This window comes from Orbicella franksi, chromosome 8, assembly GCF_964199315.1.
Source record: "Orbicella franksi chromosome 8, jaOrbFran1.1, whole genome shotgun sequence".
NCBI lineage: Eukaryota > Metazoa > Cnidaria > Anthozoa > Scleractinia > Merulinidae > Orbicella > Orbicella franksi.
In genome coordinates this window covers 16,902,321-16,924,471 of record NC_138152.1, presented here as the reverse complement: position 1 = coordinate 16,924,471, position 22,151 = coordinate 16,902,321, and the positions used below count along the sequence as shown (strand labels likewise).

At 38.2% G+C, this 22,151-nt stretch overlaps 3 protein-coding genes across 3 annotated transcripts in view; 2 read left to right on the top strand and 1 right to left on the bottom strand.

Annotated features, from left to right (window-relative positions):
• Positions 1 to 57, top strand: part of LOC145494729 (protein fem-1 homolog B-like) — a 4,298-nt gene extending 4,241 nt beyond the window's left edge. The window contains exon 1 of the mRNA XM_081474300.1: positions 1 to 57. This exon is cut by the window's left edge and continues 4,241 nt beyond it. The gene's annotated coding sequence lies outside the window, so the exon portion shown is untranslated.
• Positions 58 to 2,827: 2,770 nt separating this feature from the next.
• Positions 2,828 to 5,471, bottom strand: LOC145494837 (ubiquinol-cytochrome c reductase complex assembly factor 2-like). Its single transcript, XM_081474413.1, has 4 exons — positions 5,249 to 5,471; positions 5,057 to 5,122; positions 4,768 to 4,849; positions 2,828 to 4,145 (listed from the first exon to the last, which is right to left on the bottom strand). Exons 1-4 carry the CDS (start codon positions 5,444 to 5,446, stop codon positions 4,075 to 4,077), a joined length of 417 nt encoding a protein of 138 aa, XP_081330539.1. The 5' UTR covers positions 5,447 to 5,471; the 3' UTR covers positions 2,828 to 4,074.
• A 112-nt stretch (positions 5,472 to 5,583) lies between these two features.
• On the top strand, positions 5,584 to 21,539 carry LOC145494741 (myotubularin-related protein 9-like). The gene is made up of 14 exons (XM_081474314.1): positions 5,584 to 5,733; positions 6,632 to 6,791; positions 7,892 to 8,043; positions 8,846 to 8,974; positions 9,760 to 9,916; positions 10,329 to 10,433; positions 11,704 to 11,829; positions 12,848 to 12,950; positions 14,411 to 14,549; positions 14,661 to 14,745; positions 15,354 to 15,423; positions 15,510 to 15,609; positions 16,649 to 16,776; positions 18,747 to 21,539. The coding sequence occupies exons 1-14, from the start codon at positions 5,587 to 5,589 to the stop codon at positions 18,832 to 18,834; spliced, it is 1,689 nt and encodes a 562-aa protein (XP_081330440.1). The 5' UTR covers positions 5,584 to 5,586; the 3' UTR covers positions 18,835 to 21,539.
• The last annotated feature ends 612 nt before the right edge of the window (positions 21,540 to 22,151 follow it).

Here is a 22,151-nt window from a genome sequence, read left to right as displayed (position 1 = left end):
AATTAATTAAAAGTAACTTCAAGTTGCAATAAAGTTGACAGGGACAGTGTTGTGTTATTGAGGTCTCAGTGTAATTCATTTCTTAATGGAGTTTGATTTTTTTTTCCAAACAATGTCACATGACTAACTGTAACTTGCTAATGAAACTTAGCTGGTTATTTTGCACGACAACGTCTCAAATAAGTCTTTACCCTTGAACAAGCAATGTGTAGGACTTGTCAGTGGCAGATCCAGAGCTATATATCATGTTTTTTATTTTCTTAAATGTTGCAGTGTACAAACCACCCTTGCTACAACACATTTTCATGCCTCAATCTGCTACCAGCTCGTGTATTATAGTATGGAGGTTTTGCATGGCAGCCATGGGAAAATGTTCTTTCCAATGCAAAACATTTTCATTGTTCCTGCTACGTAACATGGCTGCCCTGCAAAACCTCTATATCCCTGCAACATGTGTCTTATTCAACATGAACTAGCTTGTCCCTGCTTTATGTTAATCTTAGCTGGAACTTCATTATGAATTTAGAATCTTCCACAGATTGACCCTGTGCTGTGTCAAATGCCTTTTTGAAGTCAATTTTAAAAGTTAATAAACAGTCCACTGTCAACACTACTTGACAATCTTCTGTAGTGTAGAGTTGTGTCCAATATTTCAGACTCTACTGTATCTGAATCCTGCTTGTCCTTGCCTTAGGTTGCTGTCAATACATGTAGCTGCCTATTTGCTTATCAGGAGAACTCCATGGAAAACTTTGCCAGGGACAGATAGAGGACTCATCTCTTCTTTGTCGTGTACATTTTGGAGATCTCCTTTATTTCATGTTTTGATGATAAGGCCTTTAGTCCAGTCAACTGGGATGTATCCTAGGTCAGTTAGAATTTTTGTGGAACTATCAGTGCTAGCTTTCAGCATCTCAGCAGGGATGGACTCAGGGCAAAATCTTTTCCACTCTTCGTGGCTTTCATGGAAGTTGTAACAATGTGGGTGGGCTGGTGTAAATTTCAAGAACATCATCGACTGGTGGGGAGTTGATGGGTTTATCTGGTTCTGAGTAGTTTAGCAGCTCCTGGAGATGCTTAATCTATTTGTTTGCTTGTTTAATATGCTCTCTTGTCAAGCCAACCTTATCTTTGACCGGGACAGATTGATTAATATTTGTAGCAGAGCTCTGGTGGTCCAAAGGGCTGTCAGACGGAGCACCATAACTCTACATATAGGAACAGAACCACACGCATACATAGAAATAGAAAACCATGCAACGCCTTTTGCATGGTCAACATGGCTAACGGCATGGAATATGGGCACATGTGCCTTACGTCGAAAAATGATGACGATGTCGCACAACATGGCGGCCATACTCCCAACTAATAGGCCAACCAAGACCTACAGCCTTGATTTACCACATACATCTTTGATATTGGACATCCATGTTGTAGGCAATTGACACCTGCAAATCAAGGTATCTGCTGACCAGTATCACATGACCATATCATGGGCTCAGGTTTAGAGCTCATCGAGGTCATGTGTTTTTTGAAGTTGACCACTGACCAGGAACTGGTTTTTCAATTGGATCACAGGCTCAAGGCAGGTTAATTTATTGTTATAGGAGCTCCACTGTTGAGCTTGGCCAAATCTATATATTAGTCTCCTTCAGAGCTGTTGTTTGTGACGGCTGCAAAGGAGGCTAGTAAGATTGGTTGGTGTCGTTACCACAAATATCATTGGGGATCCTGCAGATGACACTCATCACTTCCCTTGCTGCAGCTTGTCCAGCTTCATAAGGCAGCTCCTCCATAAAGGACCTCTTGTCTGTCCTTGCACTTCTCTTCACTTCCTTGTTCTCAAAGGCTTTTTGGACTTGCTCTTGTAGCCTTGGTACCTTAGTCTTTAGAATAATGCTCCACTGAAATGCTTAGTTGGAGTTAAAGGGGTCTTACATATGACTTCCTTTGTGCTACTGTCCATTTTCTGCAAAGCCTCTATACCGGTCATTTTCAAGTCAAACATTGTGGATCAAGCCATAGCTTTCTATATCAGATTAAGTTTTATCTTCTGCCTCCAATACAAAACAAGTATTTCTGTAAAAACATTAAAATGAAAATAGGCATGCCAGTAATGTTCATACACCATATTTATCAATGGTTTTCATACAGGGGCAAAAGAGGCAAAAGACAACTGGGAAAGGGACTATTGAATGTACTTTGTAGGGGGATTCATGCTGACATTGATCATTGTTTACATTTTTGCTCCTTTGCATATGACTTTGTCTACAGAAGGAAACATGTTACATATGAATTGACTCCAGGCAGCTCAAAAGCTAGTGAAACCTAAAACATGGTGAAATTTTGGCTCTTTGGGTGTAATATTCAAACTGCAAAATTTCTGGGTGGCAAAAGTGCCAATGAGCTCATACATTCTTTGTAAAATTTTGAGTTTTTAAACCCGTGTTGCACAAAAAGTATTCAATAGATCAGGCTCATATTCATTGGCAGAGTTAATTGTACTATGACCTTTCAATATTCAGAACTGATTTATTTGTAGCTCCATCAGAAACTGAATTCCTTATGCCAATGAGGCAAATATTGGAAACAACGTGGATTCCCCTATAGCTTTATAGGAATGCACTTTAATTTCAACAGAGACATAGGAATCACCAGATCTACTCTTTTTGCCTCTGAGTTATCAATGAGAGGCAACTTTGAAGAACTTTGTCACTTTCAATATTTACATAATAAAGAAGACAAGACTAACAAAATGATTTTACTTTTGTTTAAGTGTTCAACAGTTTAATTTGGGCCAGTTAATCTATTTTATATAGAAGGCAACTTATTGTAGATGGAGCAGGTTAACACACTGCAATTAAAAGTGGTTTATTGCTAAACTATAATGGATTACACGAGTTGTTAACAATCAAGACTTCTTTAGATGTTTTAATTTAATTACCTGGCCTGCTGTTTTAGAGACTTTGCTCCCCAAAATGAACATTTGGTGCAACTTTGGTCTTGGTGAAAATAATATCCAGAAAAAAATGTTCTAAATTTATTTTTATTAAATAACTTCAGAGATCATTGTTATTTTTTTCAAAACACCTAATTCATCAAATAAAATAAATATTGTTGTTGTAAACTGTGTTTTTTTTTCTTTGCAGTCATCAAATAATATTAAATACTCTGGAGTTTTGCATTTGCTCAAAGAGTCAGACCTGAAAAAATGCATGCCAGCTACATTATGGAAAACTCATAACAATCATGGTATAATTTGGAGAATTAATACACCACAATTAGTAACTATAGGGAGAGCAGCATTATGGTTAGAGAATCCACTGAACCCAAGGCTCAAGTTCCAGGGGAGACTACCATATGAAACAGTCAGGGATGCTCATTGTCGTGCTTAGGGATGTAAATTGAGGATTTTGTCCTCACTTAGGGTGTTCAGGACAAAACAATACTATTTTCAGTTGCCAAAGTAGGGTGCACTTGAAGAAATAACAATGATAAAACATTCTCAAATTCTCCATTTTTAGCCCTGATTTCTACTGCTCTCTCAAGTCACATTTACTAGGGCAGGCTCTTTTCCTAAACAGCAGCTGGTAATAGACCAATTTCAATATATTAAAATTCAGCCTAACACAATAGACCTCAGAACGAGGCTCTGGAGAATAAACCCCACAAACTCTATATTTATTCCCCAGAGCCTCGTACTGAGGTCTATTGTTTTAGCCGAATTTTAATATATCAAAATTGGTCTATTGAGCCTATTTCCTTTTAAGTGGTATCTTTAAGAATAAGAAGTTAAATAAAGCTTGTGCCACACCCAGATTGGTCCTCTTTCATTCAGATTTTGCAACAAGAATTCCGTATCTTTTCACATGGGAGCCAACCGTAGGGGTTAAGTCCGTCCAGTTTCTGTAAGCTTCCAGATGTATGACTTTGTAGCACATGTACTGCCACATAAAGTGTCCATCCACCCAGCAAATATATAAGTAAATATGTTCAGGAAAATGGCTGTACAAGTAGTGTGTCCATTTATAACAAGTGATTTGACATCACTGTCATCCCAGATCATATGCCACTTTAACTCCCGGGAGCCTTCTTGCGAATTAATTTCTCCCACCAAGTTTGTTCTCTTGATTTCTTCTGCATATCTGGTTGAGTGAAAAAACAAAATACTATCATGAAATCTGAAAACATATACATGAATGACCTTGCTGTATATGTACAGTTTTAGAGACTTGGTGTGAGTGTAGTCTCCTTCGCAGCCATTATTAGCGTCGTCACGCAATGCTTCTCTTGCAGGAGAAGTGTTGTGTGATGACTCTAATATCGGCTGCGAAGGAGACTAGTCTGAGTGATGCCTAAGATTCAAATTCAAATAACTTCTCTATTCACTGCGAGGATGAGGCAAACTCAGAATCTTTGTACTCTTTTTGGTTACTTGTTGCTTCTAACGTCTTCCAGTCCCAGGTTCAGGGTGTTTCGTCAAACATAACATGGTCGCCAGACTTTTCCCTTGGAAGTTCCAAAAATTGGGGGAAGTGTATAATTTGTTGTTTAAATACATTCAGACTTTTCTTTTCTTCCCTTGTCCGAATTTATATAATTTAAAAGTGTGTTATTTAAGGTTGTTATAGCTCAAATCTTCAAGCCAGGTGCAAGATTCTGGCACGAGCAGATGTGAAATTGAAGTTCTCCACCAGACCATGTGAGACTCACACCTAAGGCATGAAGTGAGAATTAGCATGTACAGTATGGTTAATTTTTATTTACCTGACGATAAATAAAATGAAGCTGCTTCTTTACAAGTCTGTAAGTTATCTCCAGTGAAGGCCGTTTCTTTTTTACGGGGGTACTGTAGGATAAAAAATAATTAAAGAGAAATTTTATTATTTCAATTTTTTTTTAACAACAATAACCAATTTTGATCTTTCAAGTTACCATTAAATCATTTATTTTCACACATTCTAGTGTTTACTTATATGGCTACATATTTTTAACGAGTCTTTTACAAGTCAGGAAATTCCGTACCAGACACATTAATTTTCAAAGATTCAATTACCTTGTTTCGGTAGTAATTTGAACTTATCTTTATAAGACTGTCGAGCATCTTCTCGGCCTCTTTTGGCTGAAAGAAAATTAAAAACCAAAACCTTAATAGAGGGAACATTTGACTTCTGAACACACGAACTCTCTCTCTTACGTAAGCTGGTCATGACTAATGCAAGATGAGAGACGAAAAACGTCAACTCACGTCAATTTGAGCATTTTTTATACGTGGTACAAGGTTTCTGTTGAGGTGCTCTCCAAGATCTCTTCCTAGACGATTTTGGTCAACCGGCCATTGCTCGCAAACTTGCAAAAACCTCTTGTAAAGTTTTGGGGCGAGCGCGCTCTTTGACGCCATATTGGATTGATGAACAACTCCGCTGATACAGTGAAGCAGGCTCATAAAAGCTTGGTTGCTTAGCTGGAAGAAACCACAGTTAGTGACCGGTAGAGACCCGAAGAAAATGTAGTCGATTGTTTGTGTTTTTTTGCAGCGTTTCCCACAGTAATTTAACTTCTTATCAATGTAAAACTTTCTCCCTCATGGAGTTTGTGGAGTATATCAAATCGCCGCGCATTGAAAAGGTTTCTCTGAGGCGAAGAGGGCGTGCTTACTTGGAGGGTACATTGTGCGTGACAGGTCATCACTTGATCTTTTCTTCTCGGACAGAGCACAGGGATGAGCTGATTGTAAGTCAATGTCAAATAACAGTCACTACCGAAATTTTTAAACCTAAACTGCTTAAATTGTGTTTTAATCCCCTAGAAGTTGGAATTAATTATTGAATTGAGCTTAATATGTCCGTATGTTATTCGGACATGTAAAAGCACTTGTTTTGACTGATGACGTGTTGTAGCAGGGGGAGGGTACTGTTATACACTATAGTCTGCATTTCAGCTTGTGTTCCTGTTGCTGTTTGTTGATTCTCTTCAACTCATTTTGGAGACGAATGAGGATCGTAATGCTACTTGACAGAATTTTTATTGAATCGTATGTTTATACTGTTAGAACACGAGAAGGATTGCAGCTTTTTCAGACAGTTGCCCAGGAAACCAGAACTTTATATCCTTAGGAACTTAACCCAGAAGTGAATGCCAATTATAATATAGCTTTCACTGTCTGCCAAAATTCAATTTTTGAATTTTGCTTGTTGTTAGCATTTGACATTGTAATTTTAACCTACAATTCGTAGCTTCATGTACATTCAAGTTTTCAAGTTTTTTCACTCCTGTTGTTAATTTCAGACCTCCCAACTCTCATGATTCTGCCGTGAGTCTGACAACTTTTTATCTTTTCTCACAGCAGAAAGACAAAACTCCCAGATTATCTCAATAATAGAATCTCCCGATTTTTTCATTGGTCTCCCAATTTCCCTTTATCAGGGTTGGCAGGTGTGCAAATGTGCAATTTATGGGATCTACTTGTATCTGTCCTAATATTACGCTATTCTTTTTGACAATAACGTAAGCTTGGAGTGAGGAACGTTTTACTTCAGTAGTTGATACCAGGTTTGATTTTTTACTTCTACCTTTGTACATGTACAAACAAAGTGTACATGTGCTTACTAACATACTTCATTTCCTGCAGCTTTTGCACTCAGCAGTGGAGCATGTTGAGAAGAAAGCAAGAGGTCAACATGGAACACTTACCATCTGTTGTAAGAACTTTGACTTGGTGAAACTGAAGTTTAACAACATTGAAGAGGCATTGAATGTGGCATCATCTATTGAAGTACTTTCAACAATCGGTAGGTCGATATAGCTCAATTTGTTTCAGTAATGTTACTCTATTTTGACATATAATTAAAGGGCTAGTGAGAGGAGGGGGAGGAGAAGAGAAAAGAGGGGGGAAGAGAAGAAGGAAGGAAACTGGGAGGGGAGAGAAGGGAATGTAAGGAGGGAGAAATAATCTCCCAGGGAGGGGGATTCCCATATGAAAAGGAATTAAGCCCCTAAAGGAGACCAATCTGGGCGTGGTGCAAGTTTTATTTGACCTCTAAAAGATACCACTTAAAATGTAATAGGCTCGCAGCTGCTGTTCATGAAAGCAGTCATGCTAGTAGATTGCACTTGAGATCACTCAAGAGACCATTGGAAATTAGCCTAAAAATGGAAATACATGAACAAGCGTTTTTTATTATTATTTCTGCAAGTACACCCTTATAAAAGATACTTCAACAGCTAAAAATAGTGGCACTTCCTTATGAACATATACCCTAAGTAAGACCAGAATCCTTGAATTATGCTCCCTAAGTGAGACGAGTTTCCCTGACTTTTCATATGGGAGTTCTCCCGTGGAGATAATATGAATGAAAAAACATCCATTCAGGCTCAGGGGTTTAATTAACATTTTCAGTTACAGGTTGGCAAAACTTTTTGATCTGAAAGTAAAACTTTCCTCTAGTTGGTCAAACCAGGTGAGCAAAATCATCATCACAGCTGGTCAATATATTTGCCTGGTGCCTAGCTTACCCTTAATGAAACCCCTGGAGACTTGAATCTTGTGTCTTGGGTCTCATGTTTCATTTGAAGACAAAACAGGATGAATTACATGTTGGTCCAAATGATGATAAATAGAGGGACCAGACTGATCAGAGTGATCTGAGTGTACTGGGGATGGATTTGTTAATTCATCATTAAGTTACATAAATCAACTGTACATGAGATCCCCTCATTATGTAGTGTCATGCTTCATTCAAGTTGATCAGGACTGAGCCAAATAACACAAGTCACTAGTAGGGTCTAAAGTGGCTGTTAAGCATTGTTAGTAGTTATTTCATCTAATATGTAACCTGTTTATATATTGACTTGTAAATTTACTTGTAGAATGTTATTATTTTTATTTCAGAAAATACGAATTTGAGGTATCCTTTCTTTTACCGACACCTAAGAGTTATTGAAGAAGATGGCTGGGATCTGTTCAGTACGGAGATGGAATTCTCCAAACTCTGTGCTATTACTCAGGGCTGGAGAATAAGTCATGTGAACAGTAATTATGAGGTTTGTACAAGTATAGAGTAAATACAATTATACAACAATTTGAAAGTACTGACAACTCTGTATATATAGACAGAAAAAATAGCTTTCACAGGGTGCAAAGCAAATTGTGTCCAATAGCCTGGGTCTACTGGATTTTGCACTTGGGCCAGTTGATTCTGTTCTTCACTTGCCCTTCAGGGAAGTGAAGCTTTGGAAGGAAAATATTTGAGGGAATTCACAACCGCCTTTGGGAGCTCTGGCATATCATAGTTACAGCTTGATGAAAGAGCTAGCCTGAAAATTGGTTTTCTTTGCACCCTACATCAAATGAATTGGTGGTGTCACTTTATTGCTCCCTCACCTCCTGCTCTTGACCAATTGCCTCTTTCTCTTCTTTGATCGTCTCCTCACTCATTTTCCTTCTCAGAATTTTGCTTGAGATAGTCTGATCCCTGGTGCAGGTGCAGGTGCAGGTTTACGTGGCTTTTTGTATTAGTCTTTTCATTATCCCAGAATTAAGAGTCTTCACTCCATCTATCAAGACTGATTCTCCCTGTCATGTTAATTTGGATTTAGAGCTTTGTGTGGTTTCTACAGAGCTGTGTTGTATTGTTAAGAGTGACAACCTTGTAAACTTAGTTGCATTCATTTGATAGCTAAATTAAGTATCTTGAAAATTTTCTTCTTCACTAAGTGCAATGTACAGATATATGTACACGTCATTATGTTGCACCTTCTTTGCTGCAGTGTTTAGTATCATTTGAAATCTGAAGACAGGTGTTCATTTTTAGTTTGTTTGCTTGCTTGTTGTTTTGTTTTGCAGTTGTGCCCTAGCTATCCAGCCAGTGTTATTGTACCAGTGAAAATTTCTGATGACACTCTGAAAGCATCAGCTCAATTCAGACATGCTGGAAGGTTTCCAGTCCTAAGCTATTATCATAAAAGAAATGGAGTAAGGATTCAGGGTTACTTGTCTTAATTGCAATGTGCATGTGATCATGCTTTCTATATAATACAGAACGAATGGCCATTTTGTACAGTCATCAGAGTTATAGACTTCAGCCAAGCATGTGGACTTTTAAATTTGTACTATAATCCATGCATGTAAGAATTATTGTTAAAAATTATATTGTCGTTCAATTCCATTTCTGGTTTAAATTTTTTTTAACCAGTTTGATTTTAGCCTGTGCACATCTGTCCCCTCCCCTTAAAAAGACCCCTCTGGACCTTGATTCTTTGAGGGAAGGGGGTAGATGTAGACAGGTTAGTTTGATATTTATTTCCTTAGTTTCAGATTATGCCTAATTAATGAGTAATGCATGTTCTGGAAGAAATGTGTGGAAATTGAACTTCTGTTTCAATCTATACAAGTGAATACAATTGCTGTGAGCCCCCCCCCCCCCCCCCCTCCCCACCCCCAAACATCATGACAAATACATGACATTTGATAAATTGGTTTGGCTAAATGCATGTCTTCATCTTTTATGGGTGTAACACAAACTCACAAAGGAAGGAGCTTGCAGATAGTTTGATTGCTCAATTGGTAGAACACAGTACCAGAAACACAGAGGTCATGTTTGAATCCCATTCAAGCCTGATTTTTTTTCTGGAATTTTTGCAACTGCTCATTAAGTTGCTCACGTAACATTTACTGTCAGTGTTAATCTTTCATTTTTTAAACAGTTAAACTTGGGCCTTGAAAAGTTCCTTTTAAAAGTTATTTTGATTAACACACAGGTTGTACTATTGCGATGTGGCCAGCCATTGACTGCTATAGGAAGTAAAAGAAGTCGAGAAGACGAGAAATTGATAAATGATACTCTTGGAGGTGCCTCCAAGGGATTCATTATCGACACCAGATCACAAGCTGCGGCCATGAACAGCAGGAGTAAAGGTACAAGTGAAACTATCGTGTGTTTTACTGTTGAGTTGAATAGTAATTTAAAATATCATACATTGGGTAATCAAGTGATGACAAGTTTCAAGTAGGAAATAATTTCAAGGGCATAGTCAAATTCAAATACATGTGAAATGTTGCGCCAAAATGTAGACTGAAGTAATTTGTCACGCTGACATTATGATGGTAACAGGTAAATGGCAGTGGCAAATTGAAAGTGTTCAAATATGCATGTACATGTAGCTGGACTGAGTAAGATGTTCTTTGTCACAAGTTCTGAGACTGGCAAGTTGTTGTGATGGTTAATGTTTAATTTACACGTGGCTATGATCTCTGTGTCTGACCCATTACCCCTCTGTGTACTCTTGTTAGTTTGTTTATTTAGGTATTTGTTTGTTTGTTTTCACAGGTGGAGGGGTAGAGCCAGAGTCTCATTATCCTCAGTGGAAAAGAGTTCATCAGAATATTGAGAGATTTCCAGCACTTAATGATAGCATTGCAAAACTTGCTGAAGGTACAGAATGTACATGTTGATGTATATCTCCATCATTCAATACCAATTAAGCAATTGATTTTGATAATTCACTAAAAAGAGAAAGGATTTTGCTCTTTTTATTGGAGCATTATAGTGAGTTATGCAACAGAGAGAACACAGGGTTACTGCTGCTCTTTGTACTACACAATGTATATCATGCTGTGCTTCATCACAAATTAAAACATGTTAATCAATTTTATCTTTTATTTTTTATTATAGTCGTGTTCATTATTATTGCAAGAAGGAGCTTTACAATAATTATACAATGGAGAGCTGATTCTGACATGACCCATTAGTTAATAACGATCCACAATGCAAAAAATACAATTATAATTATTATAATAATTTGGAAATACTGTAACTTTGATGTACAAGCTAGCCTGAAAGTTATTGTCACTATCCCTCAAAAAAGTTTTTTTTTGTTTTTAACCATGGTGATTAATTAATGATAATTATTTAAAATTAACTTAATTCAATATCTTTATTTCTTAATTAATAGTATTTTTGTCATTTGAATTTCCTCAAAACACTCCCACAAAAATCTCCCTTGTCAGTTGGACAAGCAAAGGATGGAATCCACTATAAGTCCAAGTTAAAAATCCATTAGCCCTGGGCTATTGGACACAGCTTTCTTTGCATATTGGGATCAATGAAAAAAGATCTTTCATAACATGTAGTTCCTTCAACACAATTTTTGTACCAAACTGTGAAATTTGTGTAATTGTGTTTAGTGAACTCTTCTTCTGTCATGACCTTTATGTCCCATGGAAATTAATGAGTACTGTAATAATAAGGGTACAATAGAAGGAGCACACAATATACAGTGTAACGTTCTTGCATTGCCTGCTATTGTTTTTGTTCCCTATGCAAATCATGATACCCCTACGGGACAAATAATTTACATTTTTTGCGCATGTACTTGTACGAATTTAAGGGCTACAGTTTCGTTATTTTTGCTTAGCTTCCTTCACTTATTATTGTTGTATTCATTTTCTGTTTGCTTGTCATTTTTTCCTAGTCAAACTTGTATCCATGTAAACAAATAAAATCGTACAATGTTTGAAGTTCACACCCAGTTTGGTTTACACTCGATTAGTGCTATGGCGAAACAGCGATAACATCATGTCATGAATTCAAAGCATTGGACCTATGGGGAGAGGATGCTCTGTTGTGGGGTTGAGAGAACATTTTCCAGAATTTTGTGAAGGATTTGTAAGGAGTAATTCACTCTATTCTTTTGTTACTATAGCCAGTTTAGATCCAGAACTCAGCATGAATGCATGGCTGTCTAAACTGGAGTCAAGTTCTTGGTTGGATTATGTTCAGAGTGTGTTATCCACAGCTTGTTTTGTTGCTCAGTGCTTGGACACACAAGGTAGTGTGAAATTATTATTTAAGATTATCAACCATAACTTCAGTAGTATTGTGTTGAAACAGCAGTTGGGCTGATGAAAGGTCATATTTTTTTTTCAGAGAAAAAAATACAAACAATTATTAATCAAGGAGACTTGAACTTTGTTAATCCAGACACCACGAGGCCAGAGCTGCGTGTCTAAATCATAGTGGTGTCCATATTGATATAAATTATACATGTAGAGGTAGATATTTTGTGAATTCTGATTATTCTGGTTTCAAGTGAGCTGACTTTAATAAAATACTACACATACAGACTGTAAGCATTTTTTGTAAACTTTAAATTGAATGCAATTCAATTCAAAGTGCTACACAGCAACAATTTTGCTCAGTCTCTAGGCCACAATATTTTGCCTCAGTCAATCATTTTTAGGTCGTGTGGTCTGAGGTGAAAAGTGTACTCCTAGCCATTTGTCACACAGGTGTCACCAAAATCAGTTGAACGTAAAGGCCTGAGAGAAAGCTGTACAAGAAATAGGCAATCCATGATTTAGAGTGTCTTTATCATAGGAGTGCAAATTATATGAATTCAGGTTAATTAAGTACCAAGTGAACTGTCTGCAGTATTAATGGTGTCCATATTATGGAGATGTCCATTGGGCAAGGTTCAGTTGTTATCAGCACTGTCGTGAAGTTTTGAGTCACCTGTTTAGTGTCACCTTGATCGTTACAACCATACAAACGTATTAAATTGTGGGTGAATTGTATCAACAACAGGCAAGTTAACACATAACATGAATGCCCCATCAACGGATCAAGCAGTACATTGTTTAATAATAATAATAATAATAATAATAATAATAATAATAATAATAATAATAATAATTATAATAATAATCGATATTTAAACAGGGTGACCCCTTCAGTCGCAGGACTGGTATCAACGAGGGCCCTGTATAACGTAAAATAAAAAGAGCATGTATAAATAATATATATCTATTAAGCTTATTGACTTATATGTTGTATTGTCACCACATTAGGAACAACTGTGTTAGTACACGGTGATGCTGGAACAGATGCCACATTGCAAGTAACATCACTGGCACAGGTTCTCTTGGATCCTATGTGCAGAACAACCAAAGGGTGAGGTTTATTACTGTTAATGATCGGATTACTTTACTACAAAAAAACGTTCGAAATTTTTACATTGCAGTATAAAACTTTTGAGTAGCTCCAAAGCTCTTAGTTTCCTTTATGGAACAAATTCTGAGATATGTAACGGCTTGATAGAATTTTTTGTGTTATTTTCGTGTACGTGTATACTAAAACCTTGAGGGTGCAGTGAAACTATCATTTTCACACGTCACATGATGGTTCAGTCTAATTTATGCTTTGTAGGCGTAAATTTGCTCTAGGCTATGTTTCAGCCGAGTGTCCGAAGTTTTTGTCTGAAATTTGTCCGAAATGAGATAAATAGTGTCTGGAAAAGAATCGCCCGGAATTTTAACTTCTGAAATTTTTTTCAGGGCTTTTGATAGGTCGCGGAAAAAAGTCAAATTTTAAGGGATTTTCAATTACAAATTCGCGGAAAAAACGGCCGATTTCGCGGGAAATTCGCGGAAAATTTCAGGGGAAATTTCGCTCAAAAACGATCAGTAAAAACGGCTGATTTCGTAGGAATTTTCTGAGCAAATTTCGCTAGAAAGTGGTCGGTTTTGCACTGATTTGACGAACGTTTTTGACTAAAAAAGACGACAATTTTGCCATTTTTTTCCCGGAAAATTATGAGTGTTAGCCTATGCAATAACAACAGCAACAGAAACACCGACTACTTATAAGTGTTGCCTTTGTAAAACCGGCGATTTTGCAGGAAAATTTGAGCAACTCGTTTACAATAGATTACCGTATGTGCTTGTATTTGCTTGACCACGAGGTTCTTTTTACCAGAGATCATCATTGCAAAAAAATTTTTGCAAGTAATGTATGATAGCTGAGTCAGTCCTCTCATGTCAGATTAGAATTAACGCTATTCAAACTCAAGAGGTTACATATTCGATCTATATGTTTGCTTATTCCTGTCAGATGACTGACTTATCTTTGCCAAGTTATGACTAATTTTCCAGAAAATGTTTTAACAATAATTATAGTGTATTCAATAGTGATTGTTGTAAACATTAATAAATGTTGGCTACATCTGTTTGTAAGTTAGAGTATCATTCTCGGCAGGTTTTAATGACAATTTAAAGACAAATCATCTATCTGATTATCAAGTACTGTGTACCATACCATTGCCAACAAAAGTTTAGATTGACTTTTGACAACTTTTAACATGTCTTCTGACGACTGGCCAATTAAAAATAAATGCCAGAATTGTGAGAGGTGACGATGTCAAGTTCCACACTTGCTTTTGACATTTTGTTAACTCTGCCACCTTCTCAGATTTTTAAAAGAGCTGGTAAAATGTTGTGCAAAAATTAGTCAAAGACCTTGTCAAGTGGCAACAGTATGGCACCCAGCACTGTAACGGCATTTTCAACATGTCCGCCTTCTTTATTTTCTACTAACCAAGGCTAATAGAGACTTTTGCTGATTATGTATTCCAGGTTTGAGGGGCTGATTGATAGAGAGTGGTTGCGTGGTGGCCATCCATTTGCTGAGCGCTGTGTGAAAGTGGGTGTGTCTCCAGGTAGATACAAGGGACAGGGAGCAGTTTTTCTTCTCTTCCTTGACTGTGTTTGGCAGGTTAGTTGATTCACTACATCCCAAAATCGAAATGTTTATTCTCCAATCATTCATAAGAATGATTGGAGAATAATTACGTAAACCTGACCTATGTTTTTGTTGCTTTGATAGATTTACCAGCAGTTCCCATGCTCTTTTGAGTTCAATGACCGTTTCCTTATCACGCTGTTTGAGCATGCGTACTACTCACAGTTCGGTAAGTAATAGGGTTGTGCATTTGAAAAAGTGAGAAAAATGGCTGTGCTTAAATCAAATGTCATCAAACTGTGAAGCAGTTAAGTGGAAGGGGCTTCGGAAGCCATGTGTAATGGTTGAAAGGTTGTTTGAATAGATTCAGCTGACGTTTTGTGAGGGCATAGTTGGTGGGGACTGTCACCAACTCGTTGTCGGAGGGCATATGGCTTCCAACCCCACTTTAGTTAAGTCTCTGTAAATAGGTCCCACTAGTGTTAGCGCGATTTGGGTAAAGGAAAGAACAGAATAAGGACAAAAAATTTATGCACCGCTAAAAAACTATCCTCATAGGAGAGAACTAACAGTTGCTAGTGATCTAGTTTGGTTTCTGTCTTGGAATTATTAACTCATCATTCTAATTTTGAAATGTTCTCCCGTGGAAGTAGTAAGGATTAAAGCATAAGGAGATGATCTTATGTGCCCAAGGGCTTCAAGAGGATTGAGGGAGTGTATGACGAGATACTCCATAGAACAAAACTATTGTTTAAACTCCTGAAAAGTTTAGCATTTGTTACCATCCTTTTTTGTATATCTCTGAAACGTTCTGAGCAGCCTTTTCTAATATTTCAGGGACGTTCCTGTGCAACAACGAAGGAGAGAGGAAAACAGCGAAGTTAAAATCTAAGACGATTTCTTTATGGTGAGTTGTGTATGTCTTTGTTTTCTGCTGTTGTTTTTGTAGAAGGCATACCATGTAGTTGACGTTCCTCTTTACCCTTGCCGCAGGTCATATCTTAACCAGCAAGATATTCTGAAGCCGCTGTTAAATCCCATGTATGAACCCAACAACTCTGTTTTGTGGCCTTCTGTGGCATCGCAAAGTCTGGTAAGTGTTTAGGTTTGTATTGTGGTGGGACAGTGAAACCACATGTGCACACTGACATCTGTACGCGACTAGGCTAACTTGAGTTTTGCTCAGCCGAGCATAAGCGTAATATCCCAAGTTTTACATACCAAGAGTTTTCTGCCACACTGATCGGTCAAATTAAGTCACGTGGTACACCTCTACTGGACAGTTTTTGGTGATAATGGTCAGTTTGGTGTGAAAGCGTGCTCCAGAGGTACTCCTCTATTTCTGTTGCGAACGGAAGTTGTGAATTTCCTTACCATTTGCTAAATTCCCTAGTTTGCAGGGTCTCATTGACAAAAAACAACAACGGGAAACCCAATTAAAAAGGTAGTACTCTTCACCTTGTTTAGTTGGCTTACTGATTTGGAAAAGCCCTTACCATTATTCAACCGGCGACAAATGGTAAGCAATCCCTAGCTCGAGCTAAAAAGCACATGCATTGCAGTTGCTGTTCATGTGCCATGAACCAATGAAAATCACTCAACTGTTAACCTGATCAAATAATGGTCAACCGGGAACAAAGTGCCTAGTTCATCTTTTTTGCTGGTGAATGGCGGAGGAAAACAATGGTTAAATTACAATTGAGCCTGCGATCAAATATTCGTTTGTTTGAAAAGGCATACAAACGAGACGAAAAGGTCAATACAAAGCAGAACTGACCCTTTCGCCTCGTCTGTGTCAAACCCCTGATAACTGTAATAACAGCTATTCGTGGAGGGTCATCCTGTTGAGTTATTATGCGATGCAGCATCCTCCAGCAGTAATTTATCCGCGCGTTTTACCGCAATCTCCAAATGTGATAACAATCATGTTTTTCCATACAGTTTTAGGACGCAATCAAGCAGGCAATTGGCGAGAATTGAGATTATCCTCAAGAAGCGGATGTTGTCTTGATCTGTTACCAGATTCTCGCAATTAACATTTTAATTAATTTCTTATAATTAGTGTAGAGAATTGACATTTTAATACGCTTGAGAGTACAAGGAATAGAAGCGGTGATCCGCTTTTCTCACAGGTATTGTGGCCGGGCTTATTTCTCAAATGGAGAGAATCCAACAAGAATGAAGATATCTTATGGGATGAAGTACGCAGGATACAAGAGATTAACACGGACTTAAAAAGCAAAGCTATATCACTAAGGAGGTAACAAAAACTAGTCACCGTTTCTCGAAGGTCCCGCAAAGTTTTCGCACCCGAAAAGCTGTAGCAAAGTCTTACACCTTTTAACTACAGAGCTGTTTTATTCATATATTCTTAATACGAACAGAGGTTCTCTTCATACAAGAAGTTTCAGGCGTATACACCTCTCTGTCTTTAAATATCTATAAACTAAAAATGGCTTTTCGGGCCCGAAAAGATTCCGGCGCTTTCGAGAAACGGGCCCCAGGGCCGCGTTATTCAAAAGCCGGTTAACGCTAACCAAGGATTAAAAGCTAACCGAAGTAATAAGTTTTCTTGTATAAAAATGTTTTTTACTGCTCAGGTTTTGTGTAGTTTGAGCTCACTCAAGCTCAAAACTGAAGGACGAACATAAACAGCAAACTTCACCGAAAAGTTACAAAACTGAAATTAAAATTCTTGCTAATCCTGGGTTAGCTCAATCGGGCTTTGAACAACCCGGCCAGGGTTAGGTCACTACCCGAAGGGGCGGAGGGTACTCCCCGAATGTTTTAGTGACGATGGGCGGCGCGCTTAATTAAAACCTTACTCTATTTATGACCAAAATATGTGATTTTCGATACTCTATTTCAAGGTGTTCAAAGACCTAAAAATCGTTACCCTATGTCAGACTTTTAAATGTACTATCTCTATGTATTATGTGACCTCAGCTTACCAGGAATTCCCTTTGCAAAACTACATGTAGGAGAAGAGCTTCAAATTGCCAGATTTTGTTGGGGAAAAATATCAATTCCATCTAAACGGCATACCCAACCCATACCTAACTCAGGCCAGTGTGCAAAACGTACCCTGCTTCTCATTTTCAGGTTTAAATGAGTTAAGGTGGCTCGTACCAGTTTTCAGGTTTTTGACGGCTCATAACTTTGTAAGAATAGGACAAAAAGGCGGACTTGGGCCACTGTAATAGTTTTGTAGGTTTGGATTATATAATTCATACTTGACCTAAAACCTCTGTTACTTTGTCGTCAGCAGTTACCATGGCAACATTCCAAAAGGATTTTCCAGACCTGATTTTTCGCTTATGTCACTAATAACTAAAAAATTAAGCCAGTGACCCCGAGTTTTTTTTAGTCAATAGCTTTTGGCATCTGAAAATGAAAATGCACAACAATTTTAGAATAATTTTACGGAGCCGATTTCTTGTAAACTTGGAAAAAGGGCAATTTGCACAAAGTGCAAATTTCCTTCCGTAAAATTTTTGTATTTTTTTTCTGACGTTTCCTCTCAGTAATAATATTATAGTAAAACAATAAAAAGAAGGGGTCACCGGGCTTGTTTTCGTGTAAAAGCATTCGCGACTTCCGTTATTCCCACGCGCGTAGACACGCATTCAAAAATCCAGACTTTGTAAGATCAGCAGATCATGAGCTGTTTTGACTACCGCTGACTGCTTCGTGTGTCCGCGCGGGCGGGCGAGTTCCGAACAGGCGTTTTGTTTTGTTTGCTGCTAAAACATCATTTACAGTTGCAGTTGTCGTTAAAGACAACCTCCTGGGTTTACTCCGTAGGATTGTTACACAAATTCTGGGTAAATTTGCTCTGTTTTGCGAGTCCTGTATACGCTTCCGGTGGCTGTCACGATCGATCGTGTTGCCTTTGAAATCTAGGAAACATTGAATTCCCGAAACAATTTTTCTTAAATACACAGTATTGACTAAAGTTGTCCTAGCAGGTAAAGCCTCCTTTATATGCGAATTTCGTCTCCAACAGCACAAAAGTGACCTTGCGCGAATAAAGCCGCGCGCCGCCATATTTGTTTTGGTCTTTCGGGTTTTAAATCTCGCGCCGCTATCGTGCGTGTTCTCATGGGTGACGCATGATGGAGATCTACTCCCCGCGCGAGAAAACTGGTACCAGCCACCTTAAGTCTGTACCCTTAAGTCCACTTCTTTATTCGTTTCATTTTTGATGATATATCGCTGTGACCGTTTCAGAGAATACGCGGAACTTCAAGCTAAAGTTCTGGAGGAAAGACGAAAATGGCAAGAAGAGCAAGAAAAGAGAGAAAAACAAGGATCGTGAAAATAGGGAGCTAAAAAATAGGTAGGATTGCTAGTGGTACAGTACTGCAGACCCTCATTTGGGACAGTGTAGAGTTAGTATTGGGCTTTGTTACACTGGACTTTATTATGAAGAAAGTAGCTAGCACTGAGATAGAGAAATACGTAAAGAAAGAATGTCCAGTTCCCTCATGAGTCGCGACTGCTAGTGGTATTCAACAAGTCCAGGACATCCGTGTAGGCGTGTCTCAAAGATTTAACTGGGCATTGATCGCCAGATATCAGAACTGTACCGTGAATGCCCAGATCACAAAGAAAGAAATACAACCTTCGCTAGTCGGTGTTATACCACGTTAATGCACTTGTAATTCGACAGCTTTGGCGGCAAGCTTTGTAACAATTTGCACATTTGAAACGATTGTTATGTAGTGGTATGAATTGCAGCATATACGTACATCTATAGTTGAAGTTGTATTCGGTTTGCAATAAAACGTAACAGAACTTGGATAATCCAAGTGGGAAAATGAGTACACTTAATTTAGAGATATAAATGTAAAAAGAGAATTTTAAGGAAAACGACCAATTTTTTAGTTTGAAAGACATGTTTCGACAGAACTTCTGCCATCTTCAGTTGAATGAATGATTACAAAGCAAGTTGAATAATAAGTAGGCAAAAATGCTAATTAAGACAAATAGTAACAACAGAACGTGAAAAGGTGTAAATTAAAAGGATAATTTTAGATTTACATGGTGTAATTGCTGATTGAGGCAAGGTAGTTCTTTTTGAATATGGATAGCCTCCTTTATCTTGAGTTGAAAGCTGGTAGTGGCGTGATCAAGCCACTACCAGCTTAAAAAATTGGTCGTTTTCCTTAAAATCTTTACATGTCTGCTGCTATCTAGACCTTTTAAAAAGAGAGTTGTTTGTAGATGGCAAAGTAACCATGAGATGTTGCCATTTTTGTGATCACATAGAACAATATTTAAAGTTTTTATCAAGGCTTGTCGCGTTTTAATTTCAAGGAAGTACTTTTGCAGCCGTCAATTTCGACTGTAATGAGGACATTGTTTTGGGTTTGCCAGCTTTTTCGGTAAGAACTGCAGGTGTTTGTTACATTAGAGTAGTCATTAGAGAACTTTAGCCTATAGTATGAGAAAATATTATATGCGCGTGTGAAACAGTGTCATTTCTGGCGCCAAAATATCCAGCAGCTGTGCTTGTTGAACTGATCAAAGTGTTTTTACGAAAATGGAGAAACTACTTGTCCAAAAGTATCGCAAAAGGCATTGCTATTCTCATGCAGCAACAAACATGTCAGATACATGGTACTCACAGCTGTCGGAGATGTATATATCTTATTGGATGTTTTGGTGTGTAGTATCGCTGCGTAGTTTTACGAGTTGTGCCGTAGTTTGTCGAGCCCGTTAGGTGAGTCAAAATACAAACAACGAGTAAAAATATAAAGCGATGCTACATATCAAAACATCTAATAAGGGATTTATTATCCAACTGCTGTAGTCAATAAATTTATCAGTGAAAGAGGGAGAGTGTGACAGTTTTGCGTGCGCGTGCCGACTTGTCCGGCAAACAGGTTTTCTACCGTACAAATAACTGCAATATCGCTGTACATTTGTACTGTTATTTGGACGGTATTCGCTGCAGTTGGATAATAAGTTATAATTGTTGCTGATTTGCACTCAAACTTTTTACTCATACACGCAGTTGTATTCAAAATCTGAAGCATGTTGACGAATTTTCTGTACCACGTTTTCCTCGTGTATGTACTTGTACATGTTGTGGCTGTTTTCATCATATAATTGAAGGCTACCAAATTCCTTAGTAGTGCTTTTATCCTAAAGTAGTTCAAAGGACTCATGATATTTCCGGGATCGGCAATATCCTGTTCCCAACCATCCACGCAATAGCTCTTGTCCAACAGCCCAGTACAATTATCTTATCGTAATACTAAATAGTTTCCAAGTTCTTAGGATTGTTCATGAAATTTCAGTCCCATGTCTCGCAGATGTCTCAGATATGAGCGCAGAGCTCTTGTACATTAGGGGTGTAGATGCAGCTGCCTCGTCGTAGAAGAGACCTCGGTTCGAGGATGCTTTCATTATCGAGCGGTTTTCACTTGAGTATCGAAAGGAATTCACATTACTTTCGTTTTGCATTCCTGCGCTTAGTGATTGGGTTATAATCTCGCGCCACTTTCTTAACCAAAACCAATCGTGAGTGTCATCCCGCGCTTCGCGTTGCTGCATGTATTTGTTTCAAGTTTTGATTGGTTCACGGGATTGTTCCTGTGATTGGTCAGAAAAATCACTTTGGTTTTGTTTTTACCACACCCAATTGAAAACCTCTATACAGAGTGGTCTTCAAGCGAGGCAATTACCTCGGTTTAGGTTTTGGTTTTACTGCAGTTTGAGATTGGCTGAGTAGCCTAATTGGTAACTAATTGGCTTGGTTTTAGCTTTACGACACTCATTGAAAACCTCTCTCTCGGAATACATGTATCTTATTAACAGTGTAGCTCTTCAAATGGATTGTTATTCTTAATTTTTGGCTTACGAAATCAGAAAAGTTGATATACATAGATCCATTATGGTAGTATTTTTAGCAGCGAATAAATTCCCATTTTTAGAGCTGAAAAAGAGCAAATTATTTATTTAGAATTACTTTTATGAACGAAAAGGTCTCTGGTGTTAATAAAAATCTTGAATACATTAGAGTCTGTGTTATTAACTTATTCTTCAGCATGCTCTGACTTAATCTGGCTAATGAAAGTTTCGGCTCATCAATAATCGACCACTATTTATGGTGGGTATTGTTCTTGTCAATCGTAAGGAGCGTGTTAGGAGGGACTGCTCTCGTACATGCCGCGAACCGTCTCGCTCCCAGAGCCCCCTATCCCAACCTCGTACTCAGCGTCTTCGTTCCCCTTGACCAGCGGTCGGGAACCAGCGACCCTGAAGAGATCGAGGAAAAGATCCGATTTGAAGTCCGCTGACAAACACGTGCCTGGCTGACAAACACGTGACTTAATCGAGACGCTGGTATTTTATTTCCGCTAATTTCCATTACATGTAATTTTAAAACAAATCTAAATCTTACCTGTAACGGAACTCGAGAGAGTCGCTCGTTTCGTCAAATTTGCGCAGCAAAGGACGAGAGGAACGAGATTACGCCTGCCTCCCTGCTCCTCTTGGCCGGCGGGGAATTGGCACGAGGAAAAGGTGGCTTTACAGACACAGGATTTGATTGTCTTGAATTTTGATGGGTCATCATAACCACTTTTTATCAAGTGATGATACAATCATGGTGTCACAACACTTCTC